The 18,846-nt window shown below is 49.0% G+C and overlaps 1 protein-coding gene across 2 annotated transcripts in view; it reads left to right on the forward strand.

Moving 5' to 3' along the window:
• Positions 1–14,389, forward strand: part of XPC (XPC complex subunit, DNA damage recognition and repair factor) — a 35,442-nt gene extending 21,053 nt beyond the window's left edge. For both annotated transcript variants that reach the window (XM_040358880.1, XM_040358881.1), the window contains 7 exons: positions 404–564; positions 3,639–3,720; positions 7,032–7,166; positions 7,251–7,420; positions 10,913–11,006; positions 11,208–11,297; positions 13,945–14,389. In XM_040358880.1, coding sequence (XP_040214814.1) covers positions 404–564; positions 3,639–3,720; positions 7,032–7,166; positions 7,251–7,420; positions 10,913–11,006; positions 11,208–11,297; positions 13,945–14,160 — 948 coding nt within the window. In that variant the 3' untranslated portion in view covers positions 14,161–14,389. The remainder of the gene's footprint in view (positions 1–403; positions 565–3,638; positions 3,721–7,031; positions 7,167–7,250; positions 7,421–10,912; positions 11,007–11,207; positions 11,298–13,944) is intronic.
• The last annotated feature ends 4,457 nt before the right edge of the window (positions 14,390–18,846 follow it).

An 18,846-nucleotide genomic window follows, 5' to 3' on the forward strand; every position in this document is an offset into this window, starting at 1 on the left:
AAAGCAGGGCTGTCTTAATGAGAGGGCACACCTGGGCACTGCCCAGGGGCCCCAGCTGCATGGGGGGGCCCCTGTACTTTCCCCAAAGCAGCTGGTCCTTGAGCCCACGCTGCCCTGAAATTGGGGGCCCCATGGTGGCACTGAGAGTGATGGATATACAGGGGAGGCAGTCTGCCTCCTACCTACTTGATGTCTGTTTACCTGCACTGTCATCATTGTAGGGGCCCCAGAGCATTTCTTTGCCCAGGGGCCCATGATGCTATTAAGACGGCCCTGGGTAAAAGTGGTTGTACAGGGTGTACTTTAAAAACGTTAGCTGGAACTGGGTTTAAAACGAGTTACTGAAATGAAGACAACCTTAAATACCCGTTATGACGGTAAATCTCTGCTGTCTTATCTGCAGTTTGAATCTAAATTACTGGATAAACCACTGCCAACCTCAATCACAGAATATAAGAATCATCCCCTGTACGCCTTGAAGAGACATCTACTGAAATACGAGGCGATCTACCCAGAATCTGCCGCCGTCCTGGGCTACTGCCGAGGGGAAGCCGTCTATTCCAGGTAAAGAACATGACAGCTGATTGCATTGTACTCTTCAGATATGATAATGGATGAAAAAATAACATGGTTGACCATTATAACAAGTCTGAAACATACATTATTTATTTATTTTTTCACCTCCTATCCATTAAATTTGTGCAGAGGACCAAAAATAAGAACATTTGTGTCTGAACTGTTGTTTTGTTGTAGGGGGGGGGGGAGACACTATGTGAGAAAGCCTCCCCAATGTGAGAGCCCGAGTGCTTTCACACTGGAGCGCTGCGCTGTCAGGACCTTAAATTTTTTTTTTTCTTGCAAGCAGCATCTATGGGGCGGTGGAGGAGCGGGGTGTATACACCATTCCTAAAGTGCCCCTGCCCATTAAAATGAATGGGCACCGCTGCCGAAGCGCCTGCAAAGCGCTTCAGCAGTGGAGCTACACAGGCGCATTTAACCCTTTCTTCGGCCGCCAGCGGGGGTTAAAAGCATCCCGCTAGTGGCCAAATAGCGCCACTAAAACAGCGGTAAAGCGCCGCTAAAACTAGCGGCTCTGTACCGCCAACGCTGCCCGCGGCTCAGTGTGAAAGGGCTCTTACAATTTATGAGTTTGTTGGACATTCCGTTTCAGAACCATGGCCATTAATATGGAGTTGGCCCTCTTGGCTGCTTTAACATCCTCCAACATCTTGTAGAAAGTCTTCCCAGAAGAGTGGAGTGTGCTCTCTGCATTTTGCCGATAAAGAAAAAGCCGAAAACACATGATTTTGCCGTATAATGTTTCCACCTCCATGCTTGACTGTAGGGATGGTGTTCTTGGGGTCATAGTCAGCATTTTCCTTCCTCCAAACACGCTGAGAAGGCGGCACACGTACAGTCATGACAATGAACATCTAAATGATTCAGAGGAGGATTGGGAGAAAGTTCTGTGGTCAGATGAGACCAAAACTGAGCATTAACTCGACTCGCTGTGTTTGGAGGAAGAAAAATGCTGACTATGACCCTAAGAACACCATCCCTACAGTCGCACATGGAGGTGGAAACATGATGCTTTGGGGCTGTTTCTCTGCTAAAGGTACAGGCCGACTTTGCCCCATTGAGGGGCCAATGGATGGGGCAGTGTATTGTAAAATCTTGGATGAGAACCTTCTTCCCTAAACCAGAACACTGAATATGGGTCATGGATGGGCCTTCCAGCATGACAATGACCCAAAACATATCACCAAGGCAACTAAGGAGTGGCTCAAGAAAAAACACATTAAGGTCATGGAGTGGCCTAGCCAGTCTCCAGACCTTATGCTGCGCACACACGATCATTTTTCGGCATGAAAAAAAACGAAGTTTTTCCAACTTCATCATTAAAACGACGTTGCCCACACACCATCGTTTTTTGAAAATGCTCTAGCAAAGCCCGGTGACGTACAACGGCACTGTAAAGGGGAAGTTCCATGCGGATGATGCCACCCTTGGGGCTGCTTTAGCTGATTCCGTGTTCGTAAAAGACGATTCGCGCTTTTCTGTCTGTTACTGCGTGATGAATGTGCTTACTCCATTACGAACGGTAGTTTTACCAGAACGAGCGCTCCCGTCTCATAACTTGCTTCTGAGCATGCGCAGGGTTTTTAACGTTGTTTTAGGCCACACACGATCATTTTTTACAACCCGAAAAACGACATAGTTTAAAACGTCGTTAAAAAATGCAGCATGTTCGAAATAATTTTTTGTTGTTTTTCAGAAGCCGAAAAATGATGTAAAGCCCACACACCATCATTTTAAATGACTTTTTTTTAAAACAACGTTTTTTTCATGGCGAAAAATGATCGTGTGCACGCAGCATAAGTCCTATAGGAAATTTATGGAGGGAGCTGAAACTTTGAGTTGCCAAGAGACAGCCAAGAAACCTTAAAGCGGTTCTCCACCCTAAAGTGGAACTCACGCTGATCGGAACCCTCCCCCCCTCCGGTGTCACATTTCTAAAGACAGGTATTTGCACCCACTTCCGGCCACACAGTCTCGGGCAGACTGCGGGCAGAACGTCACCTCCCGTCCTCCCCCCCCGTTGTGCTCTGGCAACACTCGGCTCCCAGAGCACAGCGGGAGCCAATCAGCAGGCACAGCGCAACCCGCGCATGCGCCTTGGGGAACCGGGTAGTGAAGCCGGAGCGCTTCACTTCCTGGTTCCCTCACTGAGGATGGCGGGGGGAGCAGCAGAATGATGAGCGGTCGCTCGTCCTCTGCTGCGGACGGCGCTGGACTCCAGGACAGGTAAGTGTCCTAATATTAAAAGTCAGCAGCTGCAGTATTTGTAGCTGCTGGCTTTTAATATTTTTTTTTTCATGGCACATCCGCTTTAGGGATTATGAGAAAATCTGTAAAGAAAAGTGGAGACCAAAATCCCTCCTGAGATGTGCAAACCTGGTCAACTACAAGAAATGTCTGACCTCTGTGCTTCCCAACAAGGGTTTCTCCTCCAAGTACTAAGGGGATCAAATACTTATTTTACTCACTAAACTGCAACTCAATTTATAACATTTGTGTTTTTTCTGGATTTTTGGTTGATATTCTGTCTCTAATATATAAAATACACCGATGATAAAAATCGTAGACCCTTCATTTCTTTGTAAGTGGGCAAACTTACACAATCTGCAGGGGGTAAATTATTTGTATATTTGGCCATTTAGTGTACAGGGGCGGACTGACAACTCATGGGGCCCCCGGGCAATAGAAGATTATGGGGCCCCTCTGGCTTACAGATGGCCACCACGCCAGGAGGCAGTGCAGAGGCAGGGCAGCTAAAATCTTGGGATATTCACATTAAAAGCATGTCAGTTTCGGACATATCAGGGACAGATCTAAAAAAAACACAGATTTTTACATACTGTCCCTGGTTTTACTGAGCCTGGCAACCCGGATGGGGCCCCCTAGTGGCATAGGGCCCCCTAGTGGCATGGGGCCCTCGGGCAGTGCCCGAGTGACTCAATGGTCAGTCCGCCCCTGTTAGTGTATCTTCCTCCCTCCTGGAAGCAGTGATAGAAGATGTGTGCAGTGGGTTCCCCGTTGTAAATCTTGCACAGAGTTGATTGTGATCTCTCCTTCAGGTCGTGTGTTCAGACGCTGCACTCCAAAGACACCTGGCTGAAGGAGGCCCGTGTGGTGCGGCTGGGAGAAGTGCCTTACAAGGTAACCAACATCTCTTGTGTGCCCACATCTTCAGATACATGCACAACCGGAAAACTTAAAGTGGCTCTAAAGGCAGAAGTTTTTTTTACATTAGTGGATTCTCTGCATTAACCCGCTTCAGCCCCGGAAGATTTTACCCCCTTCTTGACCAGAGCACTTTTTACATTTCGGCACTGCATCGCTTTTAACTGACAATTGCGCGATCATGCAATGCTTCACCCGAATGAAATGGAGGTGGGGTGTGATAGTAGTATCTAAAAATGTTTTACCTTATTGCATTCCTTTTAGTTTTACTCTAAGACCCCTTTCACACTGGTCGGTTTGCAGGCGCTATTGCGCTAAAAATAGCGCCTGCAAACCGACCTGAAACAGCGCTAGCGGGACCGCTCCAAAAGTCCTGCTAGTCGCATCTTAGGAGCGGTGTGTTTGCCGCTCCTTCCCATTGAAAGAAATGGGAAACCGCGGTATTTAAAGTGGAGGTTCACCCTAAAAACAAGTATACACCATTCCATCCAGCATACTGCCGACATGTACAGTATGCTGTTTTTTTTTCGCTATACATACCGCCGTATAGCCATTTCTCCCCCCCCCCCCCCCCCGGTTTCCGGGTAGTGGATCCCGCAGGAGTGGGCGTTCCTATTCAGAGACTAATGCCCCGTACACACCATCACTTTATGTGATGAAAAAAAACGACACTTTCTGTGAAGTAAAAAATGACGTTTTTGAAACTTCAATTTTCTAAGACGAAGTTGCCTACACACCATCGTTTTCTCACAATGATCTTGCAAAGTGATGTTACGTTCCACCACGTTTTACCATTGAAGCTTGCTTCTGGGCATGCGTGGATGAAAAAACGTCTTAGAAAACGACGTTTTTTGCTACACACGGTCAATTTCTGTGAAGTAAAAAGTGCACTTTTGAAAAACGACACATAAAATTGAAGCATGCTTCAATTTTTTTCTGTCGTTTTTTACAAGACATAAAACGACGTTTTCCCCCACACACGGTCAATTAAAGTGACGTTTTTAAAAACGTCATTTTTTTTCATCACATAAAGTGATGGTGTGTACGCGGCATTAGTGATTGACGTGATGACAAAAGCTTCCCTCCGGCACATAATACGCGTCACCAGTTTCCGAAAGAAGCCGAACGTCGGTGCGCAAGCGCCGTATAGAGCCGACTCGCAGTTCGGCTTCTTTTGGAAACTGATGACGCGCTTATGCGCCGGTGGGAAGCTTTTGTCATCACGTCAATCACTTAGTCTCTGAATAGGAACACCCACTCCCGCGGGATCCACTACCTGGAAGCCGGGGGGGAAAATAGCTATATGGCGGTATGTATAGCGGAAAAAACCCCAGCATACTGTACATGTCGGCAGTATGCTGGATGGAATGGTATATACTTGTTTTTAGGGTGAACCTCCGCTTTAACCCTTTTTCGGGCGCTAGCGGGGGGGTAAAACCGCACTGCTAGTGGCCAAATATGTCACCGCACCTCCCGCCCCAGTGTGAAAGGGGCCTAAGTATTTTAAAGCGGAGTTCCACCCAAAAGAGGGACAGGATACCTGTCTTTCACAGGTATCTTGTTCCCACTTCTGGGAGCCTCAGCCGCGGGTATTGATGTTCCCGCGGGGGCTGCCGGGCCAGTAGGAGAGAGGAGCGGAGCCTCGCGCATGCGCAGTAAGGTTCCCGGCGTGAAGCCGTAAGGCTACACTGCAGGATTCCCTTACTCACAATGGAGGCGGCATGCACCCGACAGCTGATGGAAACCTCTGCTGCAGGGTGCCGACATCGCTGGACTCCAGGATTGGTAAGTGCCCATTTATTAAAAGTCATCAGCTGCGGTATGTTAATTGTTGCAGCGGTGGGCGGACCTCCACTTTAACCACTTCCGGACCGCCGCATGTACATTTACGTCGGCAGAATGGTACGGACAGGCACATTGGCGTACCTGTACGTCCCTGCCTAGACGTGGGTCAGGGGTCCGATCGGGACCCCCCCCCCGGTACTTGCGGCGGTTCCTGTGGCTTCAGGAGCGATCCGGGACGACGGCGCGGCTATTCATTTCGAATAGCCGTCCCCTCGCGATCGCTCCCCGGAGCTGAAGAACGGGGAGAGTTGTATGTAAACACGGCTTCCCCGTGCTTCACTGTGGCGGCTGCATCGATCGTGTGATCCCTTTTATAGGGAGACTCGATCGATGACGTCAGTCCTACAGCCACACCCCCCTACAGTTGTAAACACACACTTGGTGAACCCTAACTCCTTCAGCGCCCCCCTGTGGTTAACTCCTAAACTGCAACTGTCATTTTCACAATAAACAATGCAATTTAAATGCATTTTTTGCCGTGAAAATGACAATGGTCCCAAAAATGTGTCAAAATTGTCCGAAGTGTCCGCCATAATGTCGCAGTCACGAAAAAAAATCGCTGATCGCCGCCATTAGTAGTAAAAAAAAAATAAAAAAAATAAAACTATCCCCTATTTTGTAAACGCTATAAATTTGGCGCAAACCAACCGATAAATGCTTATTGCGATTTTTTTTTTTACCAAAAATAGGTAGAAGAATACGTATCGGCCTAAACTGAGGAAAATTTTTTTTTTTATATATATATGTTTTTGGGGGATATTTATTATAGCAAAAAGTAAAAAATATTGCATTTTTTTCAAAATTGTCGCTCTATTTTTGTTTATAGCGCAAAAAATAAAAACCGCAGAGGTGATCAAATACCACCAAAAGAAAGCTCTATTTGTGAGGAAAAAAAAAGGACGCCAATTTTGTTTGGGAGCCACGTCGCACGACCGCGCAATTGTCTGTTAAAGCGACGCAGTGCCGAATTGTAAAAACCCCTTGGGTCATTTAGCAGCATATTGGTCCGGTCCTTAAGTGGTTAATATGACTTGGTATATTCCTCTTGCAATCTCCTACACAGCAGAGCTCAGACCGGGAGAGAGAAGCAGCATAAGGTGCTGCAGTGCAATGTCCCTGCAGATGGGGGAGAGCAGAGAGAGGAGTTCATCACTCTGCTGCTTCTCCCTTCACTGTCCATTTACAGGCTGAGGGACAAGACCTGCAGGCGCTACTAAAATGCAGCTGAGAATAAAATTTGGTCTGCTGAACTGGGTGGCAGAGCTTTGTAAATCTCAAGACTGGATGGACAGAAATACAAATGCTTTGGCTCCCATAAATGTATTTTATCTGTGCGTTTTGTTTCTGTGGTTGGTCTAGAGTTCACCTTTAACCTTACATGTATAAAGTAAGTCCACGTTGTGCATTTCTCTGTGTCAGCATTTCTCTGGTTGTCTGCACAGATGGTGAAAGGACAGTCCAACCGAGCGCGGAAAGCCCGTATGGCGGATCCAGAGAGCAGGGACAGCAATGACCTCGCTCTGTTTGGCCCGTGGCAGACGGAGGATTATCAGCCGCCTGTCGCTGTGGACGGGAAGGTGAGTCGCTGTGTCCGGGGGTCACCTCTGGTCCCCCTGAAGGAGACTCTCCCTCATCCTGTCTGCTCTTCGCTTTATTTGCAGGTTCCCCGCAATGAGTTTGGAAACGTTTACCTGTTCAAGCCTTGCATGTTGCCGATCGGCTGCGTTCAACTGCAAATGCCGAACCTGCACCGCGTGGCCAGGAAGCTGGACATCGACTGCGTCCACGCCATCACCGGATTTGACTTCCACGGCGGATACTCGCACCCTGTGTAAGGCTGTTATTGTAGCAGGGGGGGGGGGGTCTATACCCAGGGCCGTCTTAATAGCATCATGGGCCCCTGGGCAAAGAAATGCACTGGGGCCCCCACCAGCCTATGCGCCTAGTCTCAAGAATTAAATTATAAATAGTCGATAGAATTAAACATATATTCATTAGTACGTTCAAGAACATTGATTTGAAAAAATAAGAAAACATGTCATAGATCAAAGACTAATAAACACAAAGGGCACAGTACAGGGGACAATCAGGAGGGCACATTACGGGGGTGTCAGGAGGGCACAGTACAGGGGACAATCAGGAGGGCACATTACGGGGGGTGTCAGGAGGGCACAGTACAGGGGAGAATCAGGAGGGCACATTATGAGGGGGGGGTCGATCAGCAGGGCAAATTACAGAGGGGGGTCAGGAGGGCACAGTACAGTTGAGAATCAGGAGGGCACATTACAGGGGGGGGGTGGGTCAGGAGGGCACAGTATGGGGGGGGTCAGCAGGGCACATTACAGGGGGCAGGAGGGCACAGTATGGGGTGGGGGGGAGAATCGGGAGGTCACAGGGGGAGAATCGGGAGGTCGCAGGGGGAGAATCGGGAGGTCGCAGGGGGAGAATCGGGAGGTCGCAGGGGGAGAATCGGAAGGTCGCAGGGGGAGAATCGGAAGGTTGCAGGGGGAGAATCGGAAGGTCGCAGGGGGAGAATCGGAAGGTCGCAGGGGGAGAATCGGAAGGTCGCAGGGGGAGAATCAGGAGGTCATGGGGAGAATCAGGAGGTCACATTGTGGGGGGCAGGAGGGCACATTGTGGGGGGCAGGAGGGCACATTGTGGGGGGCAGGAGGGCACATTACAGGGGGGGCAGGAGGGCACAGTATGGGGGGGGGTCAGGAGGTCACAGGGGGAGAATCAGGAGGGCACAGTACGGGGGGGGGGGGGGTCAGGAAGGCACAGTGGGGAGGGTGGGGGGGGGTCAGCAGGGAACATTACAGGGGAGGTCAGCAGGGCATATTACAGAGGGGGGGGGGGGTTCAGCAGGGCACAGTACAGGTTTCAGGATGCTGCCCGGGACACAGCAATCCTGGGATAGCTTAGCAAAAAGCATGACTTTTCCGGCAAATCCAGGACAGTTGGCAAATACGTATCTTGGGGTCCCTGGGCAGTGCCCATGCATTAAGACCGCCCTGTCTGTACCGAATTCCGGAAGTATAACTAGTGATAACATGCCGTCCAGGAGAGGGAGGATCAGTTGTGTAAAGCTTACATGAGAGTGGACATGTTTTGAACTACTTCCTGCCAAGCCAATGTACATAAATGGCCAGGTGGGTGCTCTCTCATTCCGGGACGACATACTTCCTTCCAGAATTGTACCTTGTACCACTGTGGTGGTGTTCATGTACAGTGCCTGGCTGCTCTGATATCACTGTATGTCTGTGCTGCCAGCCATCATCTCTGATCACCACCACAGCTGTACAAGGTCACCAGACCAGCGCTGTCATTCAGTGTCCCTGATCTCCGCCACACCAGTCATATTGTCCCTGATCACCGCCACACCAGTCATATTGTCCCTGATCTCCGCCACACCAGTCATATTGTCCCTGATCACCGCCACACCAGTCATATTGTCCCTGATCTCCGCCACACCAGTCATATTGTCCCTGATCTCCGCCACACCAGTCATATTGTCCCTGATCTCCGCCACACCAGTCATATTGTCCCTGATCTCCGCCACACCAGTCATATTGTCCCTGATCTCCGCCACACCAGTCATATTGTCCCTGATCTCCGCCACACCAGTCATATTGTCCCTGATCTCCGCCACACCAGTCATATTGTCCCTGATCTCCGCCACACCAGTCATATTGTCCCTGATCTCCGCCACACCAGTCCTATTGTCCCTGATCTCCGCCACACCAGTCATATTGTCCCTGATCTCCAACACACCAGTCATATTGTCCCTGATCTCCAACACACCAGTCATATTGTCCCTGATCTCCACCACACCAGTCATATTGTCCCTGATCTCCACCACACCAGTCATATTGTCCCTGATCTCCACCACACCAGTTATATTGTCCCTGATCACCGCCACACCAGTCATATTGTCCCTGATCACCGCCACACCAGTCATATTTTCCCTGATCTCCGCCACACCAGTCATATTGTCCCTGATCTCCGCCACACCAGTCATATTGTCCCTGATCTCCGCCACACCAGTCATATTGTCCCTGATCTCCGCCACACCAGTCATATTGTCCCTGATCTCCGCCACACCAGTCATATTGTCCCTGATCTCCGCCACACCAGTCATATTGTCCCTGATCTCCGCCACACCAGTCATATTGTCCCTGATCTCCACCACACCAGTCATATTGTCCCTGATCTCCACCACACCAGTCATATTGTCCCTGATCACCGCCACACCAGTCATATTGTCCCTGATCTCCGCCACACCAGTCATATTGTCCCTGATCACCGCCACACCAGTCATATTTTCCCTGATCTCCACCACACCAGTCATATTGTCCCTGATCTCCACCACACCAGTTATATTGTCCCTGATCACCGCCACACCAGTCATATTGTCCCTGATCACCGCCACACCAGTCATATTTTCCCTGATCTCCGCCACACCAGTCATATTGTCCCTGATCTCCGCCACACCAGTCATATTGTCCCTGATCTCCGCCACACCAGTCATATTGTCCCTGATCTCCGCCACACCAGTCATATTGTCCCTGATCTCCGCCACACCAGTCATATTGTCCCTGATCTCCGCCACACCAGTCATATTGTCCCTGATCTCCGCCACACCAGTCATATTGTCCCTGATCTCCGCCACACCAGTCATATTGTCCCTGATCTCCGCCACACCAGTCATATTGTCCCTGATCTCCGCCACACCTATCCTATTGTCCCTGATCACCGCCACACCAGTCCTATTGTCCCTGATCACCGCCACACCAGTCCTATTGTCCCTGATCTCCGCCACACCAGTCCTATTGCAGCATCCTTGATCACAGCCACACCAGTTACAGCGTCCTTGATCACCGCCACACCAGTTGGTGTCCTTGATCTCGCCACACCAGTTACAGCGTCCTTGATCACCGCCAGACCAGTTACTGTGCTGGCAGGAATCTGTAAATAGCACCCTGAAAACATCACAGCACTTTACTTCAGTACTCCTCTCAAGAGCCCTCACCCTGCAAATAATAAAATGCCTTGATGGGTGGGAAATCTTATTTGTTTTATTTGCATGTGAGACCGACCCTCCGTGCTTTGAATGAACTAAAGGAGCAGGCCAGGGACAGTCAGTGTGTAGTAAGATCAGAGTCCAGTCCAGGACACAGGAGCCTGTCCAAACTTTGTGTGTGGGGTCACTTTAATCCTGTGCCTAACATTCTTTTCCTGCTCCTGCAGTAGAAGATTGTAATCTCAATAGGCCAGCTCTGAGCAAGATTTTATATCCGTTATGTGCGGCTGGTTTTCTTCCAGGACGGACGGTTACATCGTGTGTGAGGAGCACAAGGACATCCTGATGGGCGCCTGGGAGAACGAACAGGTTGACATTGAGCGCAAGCAGAAGGAGGTGAGTCGCTAAGCAGAGTCCTTGCAGTAAAACAGATCTGCATGGGGATGCATGGAGTCCCCCCCCCCCCCCCCCCCCCCCAACTGCCTGGGATCCCCGGCATCTCCCCTGCTGATAACAACCATCCGCCATCTGAAATACGACTGATAATTCTAGGGCCGAGACAGCCATATAACCCCCTAATCTGTTCTTGTTCTGCAGAAGCGGGAAAAGCGAGTTTGGGGAAACTGGAAGCTGCTGATCAAGGGACTTCTGATCCGGGAGAGATTAAAAGCACGCTATGGCAATAAGGTGAGTAATGGAAGAAGTACAACGAGGGATTCTTTGGCCTTCTGTGTATAGAGAGATTTCAGAGTTCCCCCCCCCCCTCTCCCTATCAGATCTGTAATTCATTTTTCATTATGGAGGAGCGGAAACATTCCAATATGATCAATAACCAAGTCAAATACTATAGCTGTAGAGTTGCTGATTTTTCAATATTTTTAGCCTTCAGATGTATCGCCCTGTCAACAAAAGGTGTGCCATTCCAGAATGGGCAATGAGGGGGGGGGGGATTTGGGTTTGCATTTAGCAGAGTGTTGAGAGTATCAAAGGGGGGCATTTGACATAGTGCTAAAAGCGAGTGGGGGTATTTGGTGGAGTATTGGAGGTCAGCTATTTGCCAGAGTGCTGGGAATGTAGTGAAAGAAGGGGGCATTTGGCACAGTGCTTGGGGGGGGGGGGGGGGGGGTTTGTTTGTCAGAGTACTGAAAGCGAGTGGTGGTGTATGGCATAGTGCTGAGAGCAGGGGGTGGGGGTCTGGCAGAGTGATGGGAGCAGAGGGCTTTTCACAGAGTGGTAGTGGGGGTGGTAGATTGCTGAAAGCGAGAGTGGGTGTATGGTGGGTTGCATTTAGCAGGGTACTGAGAGCAGCGAAAGGGGGGGGGGGGGCGTTTGGCATAGTGCTGAGAGCAGGGGGTGGGGGTCTGGCAGAGTGATGGGAATAGGGGGCTTTTGACAGAGTGGGGAAGGAGAGTTGGGGGTGGCAGAGTGCTGAAAGCAAGAGTGGGCGTATGGTAGGATGGGGGGTGCATTTAGCAGAGTGCTGAGAGCAGCCAAAGAGGGGGCATTTGGCATAGTGCTTAAGGAAAGTGGGGGTACTTGGCAGGGTGTTGGGAGCCAGGAGGTGCGGGTGGTATTTGACAGAGTGCTGGGAATATGGACGTGGGGGTCTGGAAGAGTGATGGGAGCAGGTGGGGTGTTTGGCACAGAGTAGTGAGAGGAAGGGGCATTTGGCATAGTACTGAGAGCAGGGGGGTGGGGATCTTGCAGAGTGATGGGGTGCTTGGCAGAGCAAGGTGAGCAGGGGGGTTTTGACAGAGTAGTAGTGGGAGTCCTGAAAGTGAGAGGGGGTGTATGGCAGGGTGTTGGGGGGGAGGGGGTGGTGTTTGGTATACTGCTGAGAGTAAGGCGGGGGGTGGTGTCTGGTGAGTAGCGAAAGCATATTTGGCAGAGTGCCAAGAATGGGATTTTTTTTTTGGGGGGGGGTTGGCAGTATGGGCATGTAAGCAGGGGGGTTTGATTTATTAGTCAAACATCATTTTTCTTTCCTTCTAAAGGGCCTAGCTCTACAACAGAGATCCTCAAACTACGGCCCCCCAGCTGTTGTAGAACTACACATCCCATGAGGCATTATAACACACTGACATTCACATACATGACTAGGCATGATGGGAATTGTAGTTCCTCAACAACTGGAGGGCCGTAGTTTGAAGACCCATGAGCTAGGCAAACCTATACTTGGATAAGTGAACATGATTGATGCTGGAAGTCATCAGAGCTTCTGCTCATATACTGAGCTCTGTGCAGTTGCTCCAGTCTACTTGCCTTTAGTAAATCAACCCCTATGTATCTGGGAAAAGTACATCGAAGATAGTTTAGCGACGTCGCAATCTGTGAATTTCCTTTGCACAATGGGATGTACTGTACGGCACCTCCACCAAATGCTGCAAACCCCCTTCAAGGCAGCGGAGAATCTGAGTTCACCAATAATGTGTATGATCAGATGGCGTGCCGTGTGTCTAGATCAGTGGTCATCAGCCCTGTCCTCAGGGCCCCACTAACAGGCCAGGTTTTATGTATTACCTTGGGGAGATGCAGACTAGAATACTGCAATCACTGAGCAGCAAATGATATCACCTGTCATGTATTTCAGTTACAGTGGCGGTGCGTCCATAGGGACGCAGGAGCGCCGCCCCCTCTGGCTCGCTCACAGCCAGTAAAATATACAGATTCATACACTGTATGAATCTGTATATTTTCGCCGCTGCCGCCCACTATTCAATAGCTGACCGGACATTGAGCGCCGGTCAGCTGAATAGCGGCAGCTGGCTGGCTGTGTGGAAGTGCCTATCAGGGCTAGCGGCCAGAGGCTGTAGTCGGCTTCCCGAAGCTCATCCTCGGGACGCACCGGCCGTGCGTCCGAGGATAAGACTGACAGGCGTCTCAGCCAATCAGGGCGGGACGAGGGACGTAGAGGCCATAAAGGTAAGTGCCAGGGGGGGGGGGGGTACTGGGCACGGTGGCTAGTGGCGACGATTGGGGGCACAGTGGCTGTGTTTGATGGCATAGTGGTGACAATTGATGGCACAGTAGCTGCGTTTGATGGCTTGGCACGGTGGCTGCGTTTTGATGGCACAGCACAGTGGTGACAATTGATAGGTACAGTGAGGCTGCAATTGGTATTTTTTTTTTTTTCGTTTGCGCCCCCCCCAAAAAATTTTGAGCACCAGCCGCCACTGTTCAGTTATCTTCCAAACCTGGCCCGTTAGTGGGCCCTGAGGACAGGGCTGATGATTACTCTCCTTTTATTTATTATTGAACTGTCCACCACCGTTTTGAGATCCAGAGAGCAGTGAACGTGATTCTGTGTGTCACTCGAGTTGTTTTCTTATAACAGGATGCAGATCATTCACACGCAGCATTCGGGGGGGAAGAAGGATTCTCATCTGATGAGGAGGCAAAACCATCATCCGAGACCCCAGCCCAGGACACCGCCATCTCCTGGCCTCAAAACCGCCAGACCGAGGAACTGCAGGTGGGGAAAGCTAAACGAAAGAGCAAGAGGGAGAAGAAGGGGGAGGAGAAACATTTGTTCCCATTTGAGAAACTCTGACAACATCAATGCTATAAATCCCCACCAATCAAGGACCATCAGGGGGACTACATGTCCCAGCATGCTTCAGCAGCTGGGAGGAATCGGGGTTGTTTTAAGGCTGAAGTCCTTTCTATTTCTAATGACTGACAATGGTTTTCTCTAATGTAGAGATAATAGATTTGTTTTATATTGAAAAGATAAAGTCATGTACATTTTCCATTCATAAAAATAAATACAAATTTGTAAATGTGTCGTCATTGATACTCAAGGGCCAAGTAATACACGTGTGAATTATTTTTTTTTTTTTTTTGTATTTTAATATGAATGATTATATGAACTCCAGGAACTGAAAAAATGTAAAATAACTTTTAATATTATAATTGCAGCAATTCTGGTCAAGAGGGAAAAATGCAATGGTATGTCCCTCCTAAATAAATAGAGATCCTATTTCTTTAACCACTTGTCAACCGCACGCCGTCAAATGACGGCGGGCGGAAGACTCCATTGTTCCGACAGGACGTCATATGACATCCTGTCATTTAAAGCCGCTAGGGGGCGCGCGCTCCCGTCGCGTTACTGGGAACACAATGCGTGTGCCCGATGGCCGCCGGGCACCCGCGATTGCCCAGTAACTGAGCAGGACCGTGGATCTGTGTGTGTAAACACACAGATCCACGTCCTGTCAGGGAGAGAGGAGACCGATCTGTGTCCCTTGTACATAGGGACACAGATCGGTCACCCCCCTACAGTTAGAACACTCACTAGGCTACACATTTAACCCCTTCCCCGCCCCCTAGTGGTTAACCCCTTCCCTGCCAGTCACATTTATACAGTAATCTATGCATATTTATAGCACTGTTCACTGTATAAATGTGAATGGTCCCAAAAATGTGTCCGATGTGTCTGCTATAATGTCGCAGTCCCGAAAAAAAAAAAAAATCATAATTATGTCCCCTATTTTGTAGGCAATATAACTTTTGCGCAAACCAGTCACTATACGGTTATTGCGATTTTTTTTTTTTTTACCAAAAATATGTAGAAGAATGCGTATCGGCCTAAACTGAGATAGAAAAAATAAATGGGATATTTATTATAGCAAAAGGTAAAAAAGTGTTTTTTTTTTTCAAAATGTACACTCTTTTTGTTTATAGCTCAAAAACTAAACTGCACAGGCGATCAAATGCCACCAAAAGAAAGCTCTGTTTATGTGAAAAAAAAGTACGTCAATTTTGTTTGGGAGACACGTCGCACGACCGCGCAATTGTCAAAGCGATGCAGTGCCGGAAGCTAAAATTTTGTCTGGGCAGGAAGGGGGTGTATGTGCACAGTAGGCAAGTGGTTAATGAAAAAACAATCAAAAGTACAAAGTTCTTTTAAAAAAAGAAGGCCTTTTATTATGACACACACACTATAACAACAAGCTTGAAGTGACAGTTGTGCTGGTACACCAGGTGGGATCGCCAAGGCCTCTTTCACACTGGGGCGGTGTCAGCAGTAAAGCGCCGCTACTTTTAGTGGCGCTTTACCGCCAATTTTGTGGCGCTATTCGGCCGCTAGCGGGGCAGTTTTACCCACCCACCCCTGCTAGCGGCCGAGAAAGGGTTAAAAACCACTGCAAAGTGCCTCTGCAGAGGTGCTTTGCCGGCAGTATAGCTGCGGTGTCCCATTGTTTTTAATGGGCAGGAGCAATGGAGAAGCGATATACACACCGCTCCAAAGATGCGACTAGCATGACTTTTTTTACTGTCCTGCTAGCGCACCTTTCCAGTGTAAAAGCCCTCGGGGGTTTCACACTGGAGACACGGCAGCGGCTGTTTCAGGTCAGTTTTGCAGGCACCATTTTTTTAGCAATAGCGCCTGCAAAACGACGCAGTGTGAAAGGGGTCCAAGTGTCCTGGTATCCTGTTAGAATATTATTCAGTACATAGATGCAGTGGGTAGACAGAAAAAAGTGTGAGAACAGATTCAAGTCTTCATTGTGCAAATATAACAGATGTTGCTGTTCACAACCAATCAGATTTCAGTTGGGAATGTAAATGCATAAGAGGAGAAAAAAAAAAAAAACACTTTATTCCGATTTGTGGTTACTGGCAACAGCACTTTATAGTGGAGTTCCACCCAAAAGTGAAACTTCAGCTTATACGCTTCCCCCCCTCCCCCCTCCGGTGTCACATTTGGCACCTTTCGAGGGGGACCCGTTTTTGACAGGTCCCCTTTTCACTTCCGGGAGATAGACCACGGGCCGATCTCCCAGAAGTTTGTGCCCCCTCCTCCACCTTCCCAATTAGAAAGGACTGCATTTCACGCATGCTCGGTAAGGAACCAGCAGTGAAGCTGAAAGGCTTCACTGCTAGGTTCCCTTACCAGGAATGGTGACGGCGGCAGCACCAGTGAGTCGATCAGTTGGGGTGCTGACATTGCGGGCTCCCTGGACCGGTAAATACCCTAATATTTGTAGCTGCTAATTATTTAATTTTTTTCGACCAGGCTGGACCTCCTCTAATTTTTACCTTTTAGAAGACAAGCGAGATATTTATCCTACGGGGCATTTTTTTTCCCATAAAGACCAACTTTTGGTTTATGGTGGCATACATGTGGTGGCTCCCACACACCTACTTGCCCCCTCTCCCTCCTTCCTGGCAGTGATGCAATGATGGGTGGTCCTGTGCTCCCACACACCTCTTTCTCCCTCCTTCCTGGCAGTGATGCAATGATGGGTGGTCCTGTGCTCACACACACCTCTTTCTCCCTCCTTCCTGGCAGTGATGCAATGATGGGTGGTCCTGTGCTCCCACACACCTCTTTCTCCCTCCTTCCTTGCAGTGATGTCATGTAGGGTGGTCCTGTGCTCCTGCACACCTCTAGCCCAAAACTTTCTCTGCCTTTTCCTTGCGGTAATGAGAAGCAAAACAAGTCCCATTCAGTGGTGTATCATGGGAAACAAGGCTCCTCTGCAGTTCATTGTCTTGTGGATACCAGAGGGATCCCCAGCATTGGGTGCGCATCTTTTGAAATTCACACCAGAGAGGAGGAAAATTCACTGCGGTCGGAGGGAGTAAGCGAGAGCCAACAAAAGAAAAAATAGCTGGGGGGGGACGGGACAAAAGAGCAAGCCAAAGACTTCATTTCATCATGAAAACTAAAAATCTGCTACAAAGTGTCAGATCAGCCTGCAAATACGGTAGAAAAAGATGGAACGTGCATAAATAACAACAAGGGAAACTTACTAAGACCGGAGTAGACAGAATCTGCAACCAATCAGTTTCTGGAAGTTAGAAGCTGATTGGGTACTATGCACAGCTCCTCCAGATTCTGTATGCTCCTCTTTTAGTACATTTCCCCCCCCAAGAAATCACAACTACAAAACAATTCCTTTTTAGGTAACAAAAGCCAGTGTGCACCATGGGCCTACAATCCCAATTGAATGAAACGGTCATGAGAAAAACAGAAAGGGGTTCAACCACTCACCTTCTGGTAAAAATGCTAGCTGTGTGGTCATCATTGTTCAAGATCTAGCTTAAAGGATTAGTTCACGTTTTCAGCATTTTTTTTTTTTTTTTTTTTTAAGGAATATGCATACCATCCATATACCCTCCCAATCACCACTGTGCAGTACTTGCCTCCATGGGTGATGAGCTGTCAGTGCCCACACAGCCTGTATAGCAGCCCGGGGGGGGGGGGGGGGGGGCTTTGAACTCCCTGCTCTTCTCCCACTTCTTTATACAGGGCATCTGTGATTGATCAGGGCAAATTATCTGTGCCAGCGCTGACCAATCAGAATCGCTCTGATCCATCCCAGAAGTGCCACAGAAAGAAGAGCGTGATTTTCAAATCCCCAGACCACTACACTGTCAGCGTGGGCACAGCTCATCACCCACGGAGGCAAGTACAGCAGAGACCAGGGGTGTGGAAGTTGTACAGCGTTAGTTTACCTATTCAGGAAAAACGAAAAGGTGAACAAACACTTTATAATGCCTTAGAAAGCACTATACCTTGAGGATTAACATGGCCAACTGCATAACTAGCATTCCTAAAGGATAAGTTCATCATTCCTGAAAAAAATTACTTAATGCACATATACAGTACTTTTTTTTTTTCTGTAAAAGTGCATTTATTATTTTTCCTGCAGGAGCCTAGAAAACATTGCAACCCGGATCCACTGATCACAAGTGCAATGTCAGACTTCTACAGGCGAGCCCTGCAGCTTTCTGCCTGTACTTGCATACGGGGGCTGTTTGCTGCAACCTGCAGGGCTTGTGAATAACGAGAGTGCTCATCAGCGCCCTCGCAGTTCATTCAGAACTACAAGCTGCCAGCTGCCGTGGCTGATGATACTTGTAATTAATTAAAGGGGCTGTAAAGGTTTGTTTTTTTGTTTTGCTTTTTTAAACAAAAAACATGTTACACTTCCCTCCTGATCTTCCTTTTTCCAGGGTCCACCAGCAGCACTCCTGGCTTTTCCTCTTCTCCAGTGCCCCCCCCCCCCCTCCCCTCGGAGAAGCGCTTTCCATAGGGGCACTCGCTCCCAAGTCCTGCTGCTGCATCCATTGACACAGACAGAAGGACTTGGCCCCGGCTCCCACATCATTGGTTTGATTGACAGCACAAGGAGCCAATGGCTCGAGTCCAGCATTTGCGTCCATAGACACGAATGCCGGACTCGGCACCGCCCCCGGCAGCTGCGTCATTGGATTTGATTGACAG

This window comes from Rana temporaria, chromosome 7 (assembly GCF_905171775.1).
Source record: "Rana temporaria chromosome 7, aRanTem1.1, whole genome shotgun sequence".
Classification (NCBI taxonomy): Eukaryota; Metazoa; Chordata; class Amphibia; order Anura; family Ranidae; genus Rana; species Rana temporaria.